At 28.3% G+C, this 20,131-nt stretch overlaps 1 protein-coding gene across 1 annotated transcript; it reads left to right on the top strand.

Moving 5' to 3' along the window:
• The first annotated feature begins 11,028 nt into the window (after nt 1–11,028).
• On the top strand, nt 11,029–17,294 carry LOC137819404 (uncharacterized). The gene is made up of 6 exons (XM_068623241.2): nt 11,029–11,229; nt 11,891–12,430; nt 14,081–14,122; nt 15,404–15,607; nt 16,550–16,611; nt 16,687–17,294. The coding sequence occupies exons 1-6, from the start codon at nt 11,133–11,135 to the stop codon at nt 17,164–17,166; spliced, it is 1,425 nt and encodes a 474-aa protein (XP_068479342.1). The 5' UTR covers nt 11,029–11,132; the 3' UTR covers nt 17,167–17,294.
• The last annotated feature ends 2,837 nt before the right edge of the window (nt 17,295–20,131 follow it).

Below are 20,131 nucleotides of genomic sequence, written 5' to 3'. Positions count from 1 at the left end.
TATGTATTTCTAGATTCAGAATATATTTTTATTAAGGTAGTACATTTCTGAATTGTGGTATACTTTTGGAGTGTATTTTCTATTGTGTTACAGAATGTACTTTCAGGATACAAAAATTTATATTTCGAAATGTACAATAAAAAAAAAATGAATTATCGAATGTACAAAATAAAATATTGTATTTTAATATATTCATTCTGAAATACAAAGTATGGATTCTGGATTATATTATATATTATGGAAATACAAATTTTAAAGGGGTATAGAAATTTCTCTTATGAGGAATGCATGGACTGAACTGTTATATAGCAACACTAATGCCATAGCGACAATATTGTTTCATGTTTTGCTTGTATCACATTTGACTTATTACTTTCTTTCTTTTCTTGTTTGGTTGAATTTGCTACATTATCTTGGTCTCCTTATCATTCCCAAAATTGGATTATTTCCAACATTTGTTTCTACATGTTGGACTGGTAGTGCACATGATCTCTAGTAATCTACAATGATATTTATTTTATTGACATGGCTTTCTATACAATGCATCTACTACCTTCTTTCTTCTCCACTTTTAAGGGCTTTCATATGGAAATTAATGTTGCATTAATCTGTTAATCTTTGACAAAAAAAATGTTTATGTTTCCAGTTTCAGTTCTCTTTTTAATATGTTGGTAAAGTAATTTGCTGTTATATAATCGCAAAATTATTTTTTATACTTGTCTCTAATCTCTTCACAATGTCCTAGATGATTGACAATTCTTGTCTTTCTAGATAGCATAAAATTTTGCACTAATTCATGATTAACGTGCATATCGTACAATTCATGATTAACGTGCATATCGTACATGACAAATAATTAGGTTAAAGTTAAAATGCTTTTTTGTCAAGAAGTTGATGAAGAAAATAGTTTTAGCTCGTGTCTGGAGAGATTTTTAATATTTGTTTTATATTTGATTTTGAATGGAACTCTTTGGCAGACAAACATTCCCTGCAAAAATAAAGTAATAATATGAATGTTTATTTTAAGTACGAAATTTGCTTAGTCTACGTGTAGCTTCTCATGCTTAGTGCACATTTATTTATTTTTATGTGCGTTAACTTTGAGAAAAGACTGCACAACATTGTATCGTCTATTAAACAAAACACTTGGACTTTCATGATTTGTTGTTTTTATAGAACTATCATCTTATAGATGAAATATGATAATGTTTTATACACTACAATGTTTATTGCTTTATGCAACACTGAAGCTGTTCACAAACATATAAGTGTGGCTTAAAAGTGGAAAAGATAACACTTTTACAAACATGACTTATAAACCATTATAAATCATGATTTTTGAGACATAAATGTTTAAACCACAATTTTATTGAGTGACCTTTAAAGAAAATAATAAATCACACTAAAAAAAGTGTGGTCTAAAATGATTCATAAAATTAAGTTTTTTTTTTCACATTTCTCCTAATACTCTCTCCTTCACCACATTCCTAAACCATCGTCCCTCACAGTCTCCGCCACCGCACTTGCCGAGACAGAAACCGAAGACCGCTCGCGTCCTTCTCCTGGAAGGAACCGACAAGCGATGCTAAGGTCTCACTCTCCCTCGCTTTCTTTCTAACTCCTACATTTTATCTGTTTCGTTTATCAGTATTGTTTATGTAAATAAATATATCTTTTATTTTGCATGGTATCAGTTGGGCTAATACAATGTTAATTAGTTTATCTATTTCGTTTATAATTAAATTAATATTCGTGGTGTTAAGGCTTCACTTATGTAAATTAATATATCTTTTATTTTGTAAATAAACATTTATCATATAAACATTTAAAAATAACTAAAAACTTTTAGTTTTTAATTATAAAATAAATTTTAAAAATTAATATTTTAGTGTAATATTTTATATTAGTATTATTTCTAATTAACCTTGAAGATTGAATTGCTATAGAAAAGTTGGCGTTTAATTCGAATAAATTATAAAATTCTATATAGCGTGGTGAAATCTAACTTTAACCTAGGAAAACTACAAATATTTAAAATATACTCCACTTAAATTAAATTGCATTTTTTTTAATTAAATCTGTTTTTGTATTTTTTTAATGTTTATTGAAATAACACTATTTGAGGTATAAACACAGGCTGTTCTATGGTCTTCCATATATAATAATCTAAACATGAGCTGTGTCAGAACAATGAAACCTATGAATAAGATATATAATTCAAATTCAAATGATTCACAATAGCCTTGGATATATTTAATCACAAAATTGAAACAAAAGGTCAAAGGAAAATGGATCCAATTGTTCATGATTACACATGGCTCATACATATAATAAAATTATTATAGTAACAACACAAACAAACTATATATAATATTATTTTTATTTTAAATTATTAAAACATCTTTAATTATTAATAATTTATTTTAAAATTTATGTGCTTATAATATTTTTTTTATTTGATATGAAAATTAAAATATGCTTTTCTTTCTAACTTTAAACTTTTTATAATATCATATGCTTTATTGATTTTAATTTTTTGAATTTAATAAATATTTTAGTCTATAAGAACATGAGATGAATAACAAAAAATTTCATACTTATAAGATATTATAAACAAAGATGAGTATCTATTATATTCAAACTCACACATCTATTCTCACATGCCGTCGTCCAAATAAATTTAATATAGTAAAATTCATTGATTATTTTTATTAATTTGTTAATTTTTTTCTGTATTTTTTCACGACCTTTTAGTTAATTTCTATGTTCTTTTAGAAGTTAAAAACTTGTTCGATCTTATCTTACTAATTTTTTATTAGTAGTTTTTTTATAATTAATATTTTCTAATAGTTTGTAATATTTATTATCTTTATTTATTAATTTTTTAATCATTCAAGGTAAATTTTTTCAAGTTAAAATTTATTTATTTTTATCTTCTTAGTGATAATGATATATAATAATAATTTTTTTTTTTATATTTATTTAGATTGTTTGTTTTATCTATTATAACTTTTTTAGTACTACAGAATCGAAAATGACATGCTTCAAAATTAAAAAAAAAAAATACAGATAAATTAAAAAAAATTAATTTCTAAGTATTTAAAGATAAATAAAACATATTTTAACTAATTTTAAATTACTCGGATTGTTCTTCCAATTTTTGGTTTGACGAAGTGTGTAAGCTAATGTTGAAGCTGGACTCAAGACTTGCATAATATTAAGTTTATATATATAATTCAGAGAAAAGTTTTGTTAGTTTGAACAATAAATAACATATATTTAATATTATTTATAATAATATAATAATATTTTTAAATTAATAAATAAAATAAAAATAAATAAAATATTAATTTATTAAAATATATGGTGTATGTTTTTTTTTTATTATCAAAGGTGTTAATATATCATCGTGTCAAAAATTAGAGATAAACATTCAAATTTTGTAACATCAATTAACATTCAAATTATAATATTATTGTATATTTTCATTCTTCAAAATATATAATAAAAAAGTTAATTTAATTATTTTTCATTTTAAAAAAAGAAAACAGGTCAATGCATATCAACCTGTCTCATCCAATGTTTGTCCTCTATATTCACGGGTCATGCAGAATGAGTCAGAACGATCCAATAAATTAAAAATATCAACTCAGTTAATTAAATTGTATGATAAACTTATAAAAATAATAATTTATTCAAAAGATATGTAAAATATTCTTATATACTTACGTAAATATCTTTTAATTTATATATTTTAAAAAAAAAATTAATAACGAACGTTTTAGTCGTTTAAATTAAAAATCTAAAAAAAAGAATTCATAAATTATATGGTTTAAAATGAAAATTAATTTATTAACTTATTTTTCACAAAAATACAAATAATGGTTGTTAACTGGTTCTACAACGTTGACGCTATAAGCACTTATTATATTAGATATTAGTTGTTTTTCGTTTTTCTTTAATGAAAAAGACCTTTTTATTAAAATAATAATTCCTTTTCAAACTCGAGAAAAGGATAGTGATGGCGATATGATGTTTTTTTAATTACTTTTCTCTTTGTTTGCATAAGTTTTTTCGTAAAATAATTTAGAAGAAATAAAATAAAATATTCCATATAATAAATTAGATTTTTTAGATAAATTTTCATAAAAAAACTACATGAGATATTGTATTACATTATTCCTCAAAATATTGTATTATAAACCAAAAAAATATTCCTCAAATCTTATTATGTATCTCAGACACCTGTGATGCTAGTTAAGATCAAACTGGATCCATTTTCTGTTCATATTTTCTTATAATTTTTGGGATTAAATATGTAAATAATTTGGACTTTGAATGTTCATGGTCATAGGTTTCATTAGTTATGTATATATGCTCTCAGTTACACAGCTCATGTTTTGATCGTGTTTTTATGGCAGAAATCGTGCTATTTAAACAACAATTAAAAAAATATATTAATTAAAGGATGCTGATAAAAAAAAAAAAATTAATTAATTAAAGGATAAAGTTTAGGTGGTATACTTTTAAATATTTTTAGTTTCCTTGATTAAATTTAGATTTCAGCAAGCTATAAATAAAGATTGGTATTACACATCAACTTTGTTTAATTTATAGCATTGAATCTTCAATTTTAGTTTAAAAAATAATACTAAAACACTAAAATATTACACTTAAATGATACCCTTAATTTGAAAAAAAAATGCTAAAATCATTTGTTAAAATTGAATTTATAAATTATAAAGTAGAAGTTTTTTTTATTTAAAATAATAATTATTTTATAATGATTTACTATTATGAATTAAACTTAATATGTAGAAATAATTTATGAACTTTAAAGTAAAATATATTTATTTTTAAATAAAAATAAAATATTAAAATAATTACTAAATATAAAAGTAAAATAATATATACAATTCCTTATTTATAATAAATATAAGCATATTACTTAATTAAATTATATGTCTAAAACATATAATTATCTTAAATTGAGATAATTTTTTATTTATTTTAATTATACTTATTAATATTTTATTTTTATTTTTAATAATAAAATAAATGTAGTTAATAATAAAAATGATAAGTTATTAGAGAAGCTAAAGATTTAAAATTAATAAATATTTTTTAAGGACTTAAAAATATGTAATGTTTTATTTATAAAGAAATATACTTGAAGTTGATAGGTGTGAATGAATGTTTTGCCATGTGATATATTTATATGTGTTCACATATAATTACTCTCACATTCAACCCAGAAAGTCTTTCAGGGCATTGTACAGGAGGGTTATTAAATTACTACTTCCTATTGTTTATAATATTTATTTAAGTTTTATTTTGCCGAAATTAAAAATTATTTAATTTGGTTAATTTTAAGTGAGTTATTCATTATATTTTTTATTTTAATATATATATATATATATATATATATTTATGTATATATATTTATGTATGGTCACCTTTTCTTTATACTATTATAGTTAACTAGAAGATGGATTTTGCGAAAATAAAATAAAAAAAAATCAATTTGTGACTTTGCGAAACAAGTTACAAGTTGGGAGTCCATGATATTTATTCACCAACTTAAGAGGAGTATTGAAATAATTATATTTTTTATATAAATGTATATAGTAAGTGTATCAATACATAATATACGTGATAAAAATAAGATAATAGTTTGATGTAATTGCCGATAGATAAACATATGGAGTAACACATTATATAAAACATATCTCTCTAATCTGATTGATTATAAATAAACAATAGACATGAACATAAAAAATATTTTTTCTATAATATTTTGATAAATAGCATGAACCCCTTTTATATCAGTATTTTTTTTTTCTCTTCTTTATTTTTTACTTTTTTTTTTCAGCAAAGAATTAAGTAAATTAAGGGAATACTTCAGGGGTATCCCAACCCTTATAAAAAAAACCAACAACAAGTATAAAAAGAAGATAAAAAGTGGCATAAAACTGCATAATAAACAGCAGCTTGCCCAAAACACCTTTCAAAAAACCTTGGTCTACATGAGTCCCCACATACACTGCCTTTTTGTTCCAGCATTTTATCTTTTTGTTCCAGTAATTTATGCCACATATTCTAGCGAATCTGCAACTCTCTTTCCTAACTGTTCCTTTGGCCATTAATCACTGTATACTTACACAATTTAGACTTCAAAAACTGCTTCCATACCTGCCAACATGATCATCTTCTTCTTACTAAAATTCAGCAAACAAGAAAGTTAGGTTGCACTTGCATCTACTTTGTATGCTTCTGGTATAGTTGGGCTTCATAGGAGTTGTTAAATTCCCCTAGTCATCATATCATACGATGCTGGTTCATCTCTTTGGAAACAACCATTATCAAAAACTAGTAACACTACCAGCAGCTCATTGCCACAGGATGCTGCACAAACTTCACTATCCTTTGCACCAGATGCAAATGGTATGCTCCATCCAAATGAACTTTGTGCACCCAACATTCGACCCCACTTGGCTGCAACATCGGGCTCCAAGCTTCCTAAGCAAAAATTCCAGCATCCTATATCGAACAGATGATAAAGTGTTGCAATGCCCAGCACTAGTCTACCACAGTTGGTTGACCCAAACACCCTGCAAAGCCATCCATCAACTTAGAGTATCTTCTTCCACCGCCTTTCTTCAAAAGTGCTGTTCTCTCATCCTACTCCTTATCCGAAATAAAACCCTGCTCCCCACGGCTGACCTGCATAAAAAACAACCTTCCCCTCCACACAAACCAGAAACAAAGAAACCATAACAGCAAAATATATATGGATTGCACACACCAGTAAACAAGTGAAAAACTGCATTTACCTTGTTACCATATTGACACAGGTTAATGGTGATAAAATCCAGTCTGAAAAGGAGAAAGTGACCTTCTTATCTTTATGTTTCATCCAAACCCATGATTGTACTTGTGCCATAGTGAAGACTTCCTCTGCATCTACCTTTGCTTGGTTAAAAGTGACCCTATTTCTATGCTTCCATATACTCCATACAATTGAAACCCAAAGGCTCTTCCAAAGTCTATTGCCTTCTTTGTTAAAGCAAATACTAGAAAATTGTTCATAATGATGATGCAGCTCATTGTGGTTCACCGAACTAATTCCCAACCAGCTAAAACACAAATTCCACACTTTACTTGATTCCCTACATGAAAGGAGAATGTGTGTGGTTGTCTCCTCTTCCTTTTCGCATAAAGCACATAAAGTGTCACTTAGAGAGACACCCCTTTTACTCAGATTATGTTTTGTCGCGATCCTATTTGAGAGGGCTCTCCACACATAAAACATAGCTGAGGGCAGAACCTTCAGACTCCAAAGAGAACCGAACACTGATTCCCCCCCAGGCCTGTGATCAACTAACTTATTATAAGCAGATTTAACCGAGAAAGTGTATGATGGAGGGTCATTCCATATCCTTACATCCTCCTTTTCAGGTTGAATTATCACCAATGATATTAAAGACATAAAATCCTCCACCATATTCTTCTCCCACTCGAACCATTCCCTTCTCCAGCTGAACTTCCACTCCCATCTGTCTGTGTTCCAACTACCAAAACTTTCAATATTCTTATCTTTAAGCACATAATTGTTGTATATTCTTTCGTACCTTGCTTTAAGTTGACCAATTTCTAACCATTTATCTTCCCAAAATTTGATCTTATCCCCTGATCCTATTTTCCAGGTTGTATTCTGATTAAACCAATTGTCTCCTTGGTTTGATAGACCCACTTTACATATGTCAATCCACCACCTTGATGTAAGCCTACTTCGTTTCGGTGCATGTGAGTTCGACAACCCCCTCAAATCATATTTGGATTCCAACACCTCCTTCCAGAGTCCGCCCTCTGTGGAATGTAATCTCCATAACCACTTTGCCAAGAGAGCCTTATTAAACAAGTCAATACGTCTTATTCCTAGGCCTCCCTCCTCTTTCGCTTTACAGATATTTTCCCAGCTCGTCCAAGCGATTTTCCTCCCTTCCGATCCCCACCCCCACAGAAACTTCCTCTGTAATTTAATAATTTCCTTACACACTCCAGTTGGGGCTTTAAAGAAAGATAAAAAGAAGAGTGGTACGGCATTGATAACAGATTTTATGAGACAAACTCTTCCCGCAAACGATAGATTCCTACCCTTCCATACGGACAGTTTCTTTCTTATCTTGGATAACACTGGTTCCCAAAGAGCACACCTAGCTGGGTTGCCACCAATAGGTAGGCCTAAGTAGGTGAACGGTATATCCATTAGGCTGCAATGGAGTATTTCTGAAAACATTTTCACCTCGTACCTATCTACTCCAATTGCCCCAATCTTGCTCTTATGAAAATTTACTTTAAGACCCGAGCTTAATTCAAAACATCTTAAAATAGCCTTGATGCACATAATATTCTGGACATTTGATTCACATACAAAAAGGGTGTCATCCGCAAATTGTAGTAAATTCACCTCCACCTTTTTATCCCCTATTTTTACACCTGAGAGCAAATTTTTTCTTGACGCTTGTTTTACTAACCCAGCTAAGCCTTGAGCAACAATCAGGAACAAGAACGGTGCCAGCGGATCACCTTGTCTGAGACCTCTAGTTGGTTTGAATTCCTTTGTCGGGCTACCATTTACCAAGACCGAAACTGTAGCTGATTCAAGGCAGGCTCTAATCCACTGAACCCATTTCCCACAGAAACCTAGTCTTCCCATCATATAAAATAAGAACTCCCACCTTACTGAATCATACGCCTTCTCAAAGTCAAGTTTCACGATCACCCCACTTTTCCTCCTTTTTTTCAAGTCGTCCACAACCTCATTCATTACGAGGACACTGTCTAACAAACCTCTATTAGACAGAAAAGCTGATTGCGAACCATCTATCACATTCTCGATGACCTTTTTAATCCTATTTGCTAGCACTTTTGTCAAAATTTTGTACAGACAACCAACAAGAGATATAGGTCTGTACTCTTCAAGGGACTGGGGATTCTCTAACTTAGGGATCAACGTTATGAAAGATGCATTACAGCTCTTTGGAATCGTCCCAACTTTATGAAAGAATTTTACGGCCCCCATCATGTCTTTTTCTAGAAAACTCCAATTATTTTTAATGAAGCTGAAAGTTACACCATCTGGGCCAGGACTTTTTTGACTATCACAATTCCAGATGGCTTCCTTTATTTCTTTGTCATCAAACGGATCTGTCAAAAACCTATTTTCAGATTCAGATATCTCCTTGAAGACCACATTATCCAACCTAACTCCAATATCTTCGGTAGCCGACATCTTCTTTTTGTAGAAATCCAACACCATCTCTTTTACCTTGTTTGGTTCTTCCACCCAGTTCCCAGATGTATTACAATTAACTCCTCTTATCTCATTCCTCATTCTCCTCCATTTAATAGAAGCATGAAAAAATTTGGAGTTCGAGTCCCCTTGCTTAATCCATAATGCTCTTGATTTTTGATGTAAAAGGGATTCGTTTCTCTCATTTATAACCTGTAACTGGCTCAAGAGCTCTCTTCTTTCTATGATCCTGTTTTCGTCCAAACCGTCTTCATCGTCTCTCGAATCCAGCTCTTGTATTTTCCTCAAGGTCTCATATTTTAGCTTATCAGTAAACCCAAAAACATCTTTATTCCAGACTTTGAGGTCACTCTTCAACATTTTCAGTTTCTCTTTTAGTACCATGATTTCGTTACCTTGGACCAGGTAACTGTCCCACTTACTTCTAACAAAATCTTCAAACTCTTTATTTTCCTGCCAAATGTCAAGAAACCTAAAAGGTTTTGGACCCCAATCTGCCACGTTTGATTTTAGCACTAGCGCGCAGTGGTCAGATATTTGTCTCTCTGTAATGTATTGCTTACTCCCTGGCCAGTGTTGTAACCATTCAAAAGACAACAAAAACCTATCAAGCCTACTCTTTGCTTTACCATTAGGTCTATACCAAGTGTATTTTCTTCCAATACAGGGTATATCGACCAGCTCCATATTATCAATAAAGTTATTAAAACCTTGCATTTCTCTCTTATTGCCTCTTACATTATTAACCCCCTTTCGTTCCCTTTCGTTTCTTATGGAGTTGAAATCCCCCAATATACACCAAGAATTACACGGATCCCTTTGTCTAACTTCCAGTAACTCTTTCCACATTTGCGTTTTTTCATGTAGAATATAGGAAGAGTACACATTTACAACAACAACAGGGATATTTTTCTCCTTAGACCAACCAAAAAACACAATGAAACGTCTATTGATAATGTTACTATTACACTGGAAGAACATTTTGTGCCAACTCATAAGAATACCCCCTGACCCATTAGATGGTTCACTATATAAAAAATCAATGTCATTATCACCCCATAACTTACAACATAAATTTAAGCTGAAGTTATTCATTCTTACTTCTTGCAAACACAACATTTTAATCCCTTCCTTTCTAATGATTTCCTTAACATACCTCCACTTTACAGCACTCCCAAACCCTCTCACGTTTAACGAAAGAAAACTCATTAACAACCTATAGTCTCCCCCGCTTCTCTTTTAAGTTTCATGAACCTGTCTCTTTTTTCTAGTTCTTCTAGACTTACCATAACTTACCATAATTTTTTACTTAAATCTCTAATCGTTATTCTTTCTTACTGATCCTAATTATGGTTGAAATAAAATCCCAAATTCTAACAATATGAATATTATACTATTATGCAGGTGTTATAACATTTTTGTGTAATAAGAATAAAACATCTAGAAAACACTTCACATTTATTTATTATCTTGCCGAAAAGAAAACAATTATAAATTTGATGTCAGAAAACAATTATAAGTTTGATGAAGAAGGGTTGGATATTTATGAGCACAAAGCGATAGGATTAAATATGCAGAATGCGATTAAACATGGTGGAACGTCACACCCTAAAACCTAGTAAAAGACTATGTTACGTCATACGCTGTTTGTCAACTTTCACATTATGCAGACTTGTATTCTTTTAATGAAGGAGCATTCACACCTTGAAAATGAGTTGGATGAGAAACTGCGTCCTTCAAAATGGCCTTATAAATGAAGTTGGAAGTGTGCATTTAGACGCAAAGCACTCCCATTTTCCTCTTCTTTCCCACAAAAATGGAGGCTTTGGAGGCTGCAACACTGGTTATATCTCAAACCAAAGAAGGAGATGCTTATTTGCTCGCCTCAACACAGGTCATTACCAACAGAGAAGGTGCAAATTTAACTCCTTTTTAACATATAATAATCTCTCATTTCTTCATTCATTCTTCTTTAGATTTAAGCTATTTAGATTTAAGCTATGTAGCACAAATACGGATACAGACACTGACATCACACAGATACGGACACAGAGACGTATAATTTTTAAAATGTAGGACACGGGGATACAGATCTATATATTATATAATTTTGAATTATATAAATTGAAAATAAATATTTATGTGCAAAAGTATGTTTCAGATTTTTTTGGGAGCAAGAAGATATTTTTCATGACTGGTTCAAAATAATTTGTTCCTTATTTTTATAATCAAAATAAAAATTTATATAATAAATTTGAGTTTTTAGAAAATTATTGTATTTATACCTTTTAAAATTGTGTTAGAACCCTCATAGAATTTTAAAAACTCCAACAAATATTTTTTGAATTGAACACTTCACCGATAAGTGTCCTATAAGTGTCGTACGAGTGTCGACACCGATACGTTTGTCCGACACAGATACGCCTATTTAAGAGAAGTGTGTGAGTCTCATAGTATTTGAGTCATATAATTTAGTAGTAAAAACTTATAGTTTTAACTTTTTATGAATTTTTGAAAACACTGTTGTTTTCAGCAGTAGGGCTAATGGGAAGTTTGAAACACTTTTGTTTTCAGTTGTTCTTCCTGTTGAAGCCATATCCAAAACAGTGGTGACAGAAGGAGGGAATGAAGCTGAAAATGGAAAAGATGAAGTTGTGGAAGAAAAGAATGATTCTGCCAAGCTTTATTTCAACCCTTCTGATTCTTTTGTTTACATGAGAAATGGTGCAGCAATTGGTATAGCCATGTCAGCTACAGAGGAAGTGCGTGAAATATATTTGAAAAACATGTTCATGATGCCTCCAAACCATGAATTCTATTGCCCCAACTGTGAAGTTTGCATCAGCAAGGTCTTGCTTTGTTCCACAACACCACAAAAAGTTCCTTCAGTTACAGTACCTCCAGTTACAGTGCCTCCAGTTACAGTGCCTCAAGTTACAGTGCCTCCAGTTACAGTGCCTCAAGTTACATTGCCTCAAGTTACAGTGCCTCCAGTTACAGTGCCTCCAGTTATAGGTGCAGTTACTGATGAGAATCAAGTTATTGAACGAGATGAAGATGATGTTGAGTGTCTGGTACGATGCTCAACGTGTTTCAGTTTACTCGTTCAGAAAGGTAACTCGTGTTTTATTTACCCCATTTGCTTTATGCACTCAACAAATTTCAAAATGCACCCTATTAGTAACACCAAATAATTCAAATATTTTCTGTAATTTTAAAGTTTTAAATAGGAGTAACTGGTTCAGAAATATTTTTTGGATTTTGTGTTCTGTAATAAATTTCCAGATTATTCTGTTTTCAAAATATATTTTCAGGTTTTGTTTTTTTAAATTGTTTTAGAATATAATTTTTGTATTTTAAAATTGGTTTTTTAAAATGAGATTTAGAATATAATTTTTTTGCGTATTTTTTAATTCCGGATTTTCAATTTTGGAATGAAAAATAATTTTGAAATTTTAAACATTGATTAGGTATAGGTGAAATTTTAAAATCACTGTGAAGGAAGCAATTCACTTTATTTACTGTTATGACTCTGATTAGTGTCTTTATATAATTAAAAAAGTAATAAAAATAGTATACTAGGGGGAAAACAATCTAAATGCATGTCTAATTAGAGTTTTCTTTTTAAATTAGGGAAATGGATATATTTTAAATAAATTACAAAATGTGGATTAGTGGTGTTTTAAATATTTTAATCATTTTTAAAAATAGTAGTAACCGATTTTTAAAACATATAATTTTATTTTTTTTAAGGAAAAAGTTTAACAGATGTTTTAAATACAACTTTTCAAAAACATATATAAAAAAAAATTGAATCGTATTTTAAATTATGACTTCTACATAGTTAAAAAAGAAATCGTATTCTATAATTTATTTGGAAGATATTAATTTTACTATTTTCTTTTTAAAAAAATCCTAAAAACGTATGTAGACTATGTTAAATTAAAAAAAAAAAAATCATTATAATTTAGAAACTCGTTGAAATGTAAAATCTATAATTGTTAATTTTCAAAAGAAAATCATTAACACACAGCATAACATGGAAATTTGTTACTTTGAATGAAAGTTATCAAGAAATTAGTCTTTGATTCTACTTCTTAATAAAACACTGCAAAATTATCTTATATCGTTGAACAAATCTTTGTCATTAGCTTGCAGGTACGGAGACTTTTTTATTTATTTATAGAAATCAAAAGATTACTATTATATATATATATTGTATTAATTTATATTAATGAATTTATTTATCAGTTAATGCATTATGCTGTTAGTGTTGATTTATAATATTTATATTACTGATTTAATCCTTATTAAAGAAAAAAAAATATACTTATGAAAACATGTCTATTAACTATATACAATATTTTGTAAATATACAAAACTTTTTAGATAAATGTTAATTTGAACATTCATTGATGTTACTTCTGTATATACTTCCAAAGTACCAAGCAGCCTAATTTTACTATATTTTGTCTCTATTTTCATTATGAGAATTATCAGTAAGGAATAAATATATTTTCAGTGATTGATTAGATCACGCAAATTAATTAAATATATTATCTGTTTGTTCAAACCATGTGATATTGAACAGCAAAACGCGTAAGAAATACTCAGAAGTAGAGTACATGTTCTACCATTTAATACTTCACATTTTTTATAGCAAAGAATTAATTAAATTAAACACTTACTTAACATAAGTGTTTAATTAATTGATATAGAATATTATCATTGACTTTGACTTTTTCTTCTTCTTTCTTTGAACAGGAAAAGAGTTTTTCACTGGGTTGCTGCCACGAGTTCCTCAAGGTAAGTTTTTTTTAGTCATGTATAATTAGAAATAATCGTAATTTATACCTTATTAAATATGTAAAAGTCAACAAAGTTAACCTATTTAATTTCTCTTTAAATTAATCATTTAGCAATTGGACACAATTGATTGACTTCTGAATTAGCTAACCACACAATTCATTGACTTCTTATTGGATTATAGCAAAGGACAAAACACATTATACATTTCTAGAACATCATTGAATAAAAAATCAATATTAAAAATAAAAAAATTAATTATTATATTATATATCTAAATTAAACACTATTTTAGAAACTAAATAATTATTATATCCAAATTAGTTTTTATAATTGATAAATAATTCTAAATTTATATTTAATTAATTACTAAGATTTTAGCTAATAACTTTAAAATTTAATTAATTAATAGTTTAAATAATGGTAATTAATTAAATATTAATTTAAAAATTATTTATCAATAATAAAAAATTATTTCAATATCAATATTTTTTAATATTTTAAATAATATTTTATTTAATCTATAATAATAATAATTTATTTTTTCACTAAAATTAATTTCTATTTAATAATTTTTTTAGTACTAATATATTGAATTAATTTCTTAATTATATGATCAATTTTTTATTTTTTTTAATAATATTTTTTTCGTGTGATGAAAAATGATTGTTCTTACTTGAGATGTCAGCTTAGTTGAGATCTCAAATTACATTTTTTTATCAACAATAAAAAATAAATAAATGAAAACCATTTAAGGAGTGATCTAACTCTTATAGAGAAGTACTCATTATCATCCTTTTAACTAAAATCGTCTACCAAATTGACAAATGTACTACATTAAAAAACACAAAAAAGACATTAAGAGATCAACCTCATAAAAATCAAAGAATTCAAAACCCAATTAAAAAAAAATAAAAATATAACGAATCTCAAGTTACATAACATAACATGCCTAATATGAAAATTTTTATTTAAAAAAAATAAACCTATAAATTTTTTTTATTGATGATGATGACAAAGAAACGTTGAATGAGGTGGCGACTAAATAGTTTTCTATTCTTGCACTAGAGAAAAAAAGCATAAATAAAATAATAAAAATGTGAGAGACTTACTTGTCATATTATATATAATATAAATGATGAAGACATGACTCATAATTTTGAAAGTCACTATCCTTATAAATGGTGGAATGTTCCACACATGAATGATAAAAATTATATTTAATTCTTATAACTTATTTAACATATTATATTGATTATGGTATATTTTGGTTGAAATCAGAGGAAGGTTCTGGAGAGGTATCCATTATTGTAACAGATCCATCTACTAGTGTTACACCAGGTATCATCATCAGAAGAACAGAAGCAGGAAGAGAGAGTAATAAGGGTTGGGAAGTTCTTAAAAGCATCGTCTATGGTGGTTTGGCTGAAATATTAGCAAGTCTAAGTGTTGTCACATCTGCAGCAAGTGCTGATGCTACCACATGTATGTAATCAACTTTCATTTCTCCTACTTCTGCATTTTATTTTATTTTTAATTAGAAGAAAATTATTAAACAAAAATTAATTTTTAAATAAAAATAATAATTATTATATTAATTAAATTAAATTTTATTTTAAAATTTAATTTTTTAATATATAAAGTAGTTTTTATTATTAATAAATAATTTTTAAATTAATATTTAATTAATTATAATATTTTAATTTTTAATTTTATTTAAAGTAATTAGTCTTTAAAATCTTATTAAATTATCATATATTAATTTAAAAATTATTTTATAAAATTTATTAGTAATAAAATTACTTTATATATCAATAAATTTTATAATTTTTAAAATAATATTTAACTTAGTTAATATAGTAATTAATTATTTTTTATTTTTAAAATTAAATTTTATTTACTAATTCTTTTAGATTGTATCTCATGCATGGATTTTACTTTAAATTATTATACTGTTTTTCCTTGGAAAAACAAACTATCTAATAACTAATGTAAGTAACCCACTAGAATATCAAACCAGTGTAATTTATGCATGAATTTGATTTAACAATCCCAAATTTTCTTTACTGAGATCTATTCCTTAATTTCAATGAAAAGGGTATGAATAAAATAATAACAAATTGCTCAGTAAAATTAAAAAAGAGTTGAAAGAAAATTTAATAATTTAAAATTAGTTATATATAAATTAAAAAAAATTAACAAATTTATTTTGAAAATAATTTTTATTTATACATACACTAATTTTAATATATGAAAAGTTTATGTTTTTCTATTTTCTCTATCGTAGAAGTTGCTAGGAAGATTTTGTTTTTCAAACATGTTATTAGTTTAAAACATTGTTCCTGAAATCATATGATATCATTGACCAGAAGTTGTGCTAGCAAATTTATATTGACTATAATTTTTTTGCTGAAATTGTGTTTGCAGTGAGTATTGTTGCTCTGGGCATTGCAAATTTGATTGGTGGATTTACAGTGTTGACACATAATGTGAGTTTTTGTTCATTGCATGATTGTTGTAATTTTATTTTCATGAAACTAAGTGTTTCTATATACATGTTACAGCTCAGGGACTTGAAAGCTTCAAAAGCAAGAGAAGAAGGAAGTGAAAGAGATGATGCAGAAGTGGATAAATACTATGAACTACTGGGAAATAGGGAGAATTTCTATCTTCATGCCTTTGTTGCTGTCTTATCATTCCTTATATTTGGGTTAGTGCCCCCAATAGTTTATGGCTTCTCATTTCGTGAGAGTGATGACAAGGATATGAAGCTTGCAGCAGTTGCAGGAGCTTCTCTGATTTGCATCACATTGCTTGCCATTGCCAAAACTTATACCCAAAGAAACAATAATAGTTTCATGAGTTACTTCAAAAGTGTGACATTTTATGTTACCTCTGGAGTATTGGCCTCACTACTGACTTATGTGGCTGGAGCCCAGATGAAGAAACTGGTAGAACAGCTTGGATGGTTTCAACCACAATCAAACTTCGGTTTGCCTCTTCCTCACACCAGTGTTCAGAATTCTGGATGGAGTTCATTCTAATAAGTAATTTGATCCATTTTATCTGTAAAAGAATAAATGATAGTGTTTTCAGTACTATTACTCATTTTTTATAAAAAGGGTGTTGGACAATGTGTGTAATATCAAGCTTTCATGCATGTTTGTTCTTATTTTGTTTTTATTTTGTTTTTTTTAAAAGTTGGTTGATTGGTGTTGGAGATATCATATTAATTAAAATATTTTTTTATAATATATAAGTGAGTGTAAATATAATTTTATTAGTGAATTTTATAAAATTGAATTAAGCATTTTCATTATTTTATGATACTGTATAAGTTTGAAGGTTATGCTCAGTAACGTGTGAATGAAATGCAAGCTTATTGGAAGTTAGATCTCTGATGAAACTGATCATTAAAATAAGATTGAAATACTTCTTCTGATAAATTAACTCAGGTTAGATTGTTAGTTTCCCTCCTTGAATTAGTACTGTATATGTTTTTGGTTTTCTTTTGATGGTAATGATTTTGTTAGTTAAAATGCAAAATAAAAAGAAAAAAAATTATAATTGAGGGTTAAGTGGTAAATTATTGTAATTTCTTATATTGTCTTTGTGAGTTTTTTCTTTTGTTATCTTTTAGAGTTTTCTTTGTTTTCTTGAAATTAGAGGGAGCTTAAGAAGGTACAACCTAAAGAGGTGAGAATACTTGTTAAGTGTGTTGGTTAATGGAAGCTTTTAAGCAATTGTTTAAGTGGACTGGTTGTTGCCCGAGTTTAGGTGAACCAAGCTAAATTATTGTGTGTTGATCTCTCATTACTCTTGTTGTTGGTCATGATTTATTGTTTTCTCTATTCTTTTTGTTATAGATCTATCTAGACTATTCTATTAGATGATCTAATTAGATAGTCACTTAAATGGTCTATCTTTATCTGTTTCAAATAAGAGTCCAGACTCCATTTCTAGAACGAACTGTACTAATTATAATGTTGTCATCTCAAATTGTATTTAGAATGAGAAACTAAAGCTAAAAAAATATTTCATGTATATGTCTTGGATCCAGTTAGGTATTTTTAAATTTGACGACAATGTCTTGATATGATGGAACAAAGCTCTTAAGAATTGTGGGTTGGGAAAAAAGTTCTTCTAAACTCGTAAAAAAAATAAACTATGCACAAGAAAAATGTTTGTTTTCTTCTTATTACAACAAGAAATTTCACTTGAAGCTTCAACGACTTCACTAGGAGTTATGAACTATAGATAGGTACTTTAAAAACATGAGAACTACCACATTCAAAACCAATTAAAATGATAAAAATTTAAAAACTAAGATAGTTAAGTTTGTGAATGATAGAAAAAAATATAACAAAATTATATGAGTATCATTCTTCATAGAGTTGGTGAGCCATTAACGTGGGAACCCAACTAAAAAAATTAGGTTTTGAGAAGGATATTAATAATGATATCTACTATAACTCAAGTTGGAAGGATAAGGTCAAAGTCAAATGACTAAAACCCTTCCAAGTTCTCTTAAAGGTCATTCCTTGCTGTGTTCTTAAGGGTCTAATATCTTTCTTCTACAATTTCTACTTCTACTGCTACTTTTTCTCATAAGACTAGTTTAATAAATCCTTCAAATGTTAAGAGAAGAAAGAAATGTGGATAGTGAACATTCTTTCATTTCTTCTAGTTCATCCTTTTTTTTCCTTCTTCTAGTGATGAATATTATGTTATATCATGTATATATGACCTGTTAGGTGAGTGCTTATGTTATTATGTTAGGTGAGTGCTTGATCAAGTCAAAAAAGAACTTTGATTATGAAAAAAAAAATATTTTTCATATTAGGTGCCTAATCAATAAAAAGTTATTTTTTCTCATGATAATGAAGTTACACTAATGTGCCTAACACAAAGTAGTATAGAATACTTAGTATTCTTATGTCCAGCCATATAAATTGCAATGATTAAGTAAAAATGGAAAAATTATTGTAAATAAAGAAATTCTCGTTACTTTAACTAATGATAGGTACAAAGATGAGATTTATGTAATGTAGTGCTAATGAAAGTAATTTATACAAAAAATTTTAAATTATCTAACTCTCATAACCTCTCATGAAACCCAAAATAAAGTTATATTAAATTTAGAATAATCTTTTTTTATCGACAAAAAAAAAGTGACCCATTTTAAAAATGGTTCAATCCTCATACAGAGAAAAATAAAATAAACACATCTATCTTTATATAAAAATAAAAACACAAAAATACTGCGAACTGCCTAATACACTAACTAAAAATAATAGAAAAATCAAGGATCAACTCCACCGTCCTATAAACAACTTTTAATCGATTACATTACAAGGGGTTTTAGGCACTAGTTAGACAATGAAAAACTCACTGATATACTTTTAAAGAAATACAAGACCAAAACTTTATGTGTATTAAGGAGAAAACTTCAGAATGATTTCAAAATTTCTATGTTATTTCAAAATTTCACTTACCAAGTCTATCCAAACATTATTCAATTAGATTAACAGATGTATAGCTACTATAATCAAATACTTCAGAAAGTTTACCTATCATCCAAATCCCAAAATGCACACCCTGCCCTCTGTTGCATCAGTTTTCCACCTTAAGTGATGTCATCCCCCCACTATCTTCTTTAAGTTACAAACAAAATCAGACCAGATCACTTTTACCAACTATCGCTTATGGGATCACCATGAGGCACCAAAGCATCCACAGTGTTTAATGACATAGTAGCAGGGTTAACTTTCAATCTGCATCTGCATATTTGACACCATGATTTGAATTCTTACTCTCTTACTCTTAACAATTAATATATACTCCCTCAACCAGCCCTTAGGTTTTGTATAAGATGTTTATATATATAAAACCACTCTAACTAATTCCACAAATCACTCCAACAAATCCATTATTTTAGCCACATGCTTTCCACTATTAGAAAGTGAACTAGAAGTTAGAAACATGAAACAAACAATTTGCATCAAACAG

This window comes from Phaseolus vulgaris, chromosome 10 (assembly GCF_051622355.1).
Source record: "Phaseolus vulgaris cultivar YP4 chromosome 10, ASM5162235v1, whole genome shotgun sequence".
NCBI classification, from domain to species: Eukaryota; Viridiplantae; Streptophyta; class Magnoliopsida; order Fabales; family Fabaceae; genus Phaseolus; species Phaseolus vulgaris.
This window is presented reverse-complemented; position numbering and strand designations above follow the sequence as displayed.

Excerpts from the sequence above, each read along its gene's own strand:
- LOC137819404 (XM_068623241.2), top strand. The coding sequence starts at position 11,133 with ATGGAGGCTTTGGAGGCTGCAACACTGGTTATATCTCAAACCAAAGAA. Across the intron at positions 15,608-16,549 it reads AAGTGCTGATGCTACCACAT|TGAGTATTGTTGCTCTGGGC; the intron begins GTATGTAATCAA and ends TTGTGTTTGCAG. Across the intron at positions 16,612-16,686 it reads TTACAGTGTTGACACATAAT|CTCAGGGACTTGAAAGCTTC; the intron begins GTGAGTTTTTGT and ends TACATGTTACAG.